This window comes from Penaeus monodon, chromosome 24, assembly GCF_015228065.2.
Source record: "Penaeus monodon isolate SGIC_2016 chromosome 24, NSTDA_Pmon_1, whole genome shotgun sequence".
In the NCBI taxonomy this organism is placed as follows: domain Eukaryota; kingdom Metazoa; phylum Arthropoda; class Malacostraca; order Decapoda; family Penaeidae; genus Penaeus; species Penaeus monodon.
Window position 1 is genome coordinate 36845541 of NC_051409.1, and position 454 is coordinate 36845994.

Genomic DNA, 454 nt, shown 5'->3' on the forward strand with positions numbered 1-454 from the left:
ATGAACTGTAGTTTACCCTTGGCTCTTTTATATACAGTAAATTAGAACATATTTTTCCTGAATTTTTTGCTGAGTGATAAATGTATGTATGTTGTTTTCCTTTCTTTTAGATGAAAAACATCGAAGACGACCCTAACATTACCCCTGGCTCTGTGACACAGTCTCCTCTGGCCTTGGGAATAAAGGAATCGGTCGACTTGTTATCCTCAATCAGCAAGACTTCCACCACTAACACTGCTTCAGACATGGCTGGACCTCTTACCTCTTTCTCCCTCACGTCGAACACCTGGAGCTTCAATCCCGGACCCGGCCACCACGCCGCAAACTCTCCGTTGTCAGGGTAAGTCCTGCGGTTCATTTTTACTTCTCTGGAAAATGAATAATGAAGGATTAGGATGCCAGTTAAATATTTAGTAGGATCATTGTAGAGATAATTTTTTTCTTCTGTCTGCAG

The 454-nt window shown here is 41.9% G+C and overlaps 1 protein-coding gene across 2 annotated transcripts in view; it reads left to right on the top strand.

Moving 5' to 3' along the window:
- The window catches only part of LOC119588776 (protein Gawky-like), a gene marked incomplete in the record, with an annotated part of 110804 nt that overhangs the window by 105558 nt on the left and 4792 nt on the right, over nt 1–454 (top strand). For both annotated transcript variants that reach the window (XM_037937420.1, XM_037937419.1), the window contains 1 exon segment: nt 111–340. In XM_037937420.1, coding sequence (XP_037793348.1) covers nt 111–340 — 230 coding nt within the window.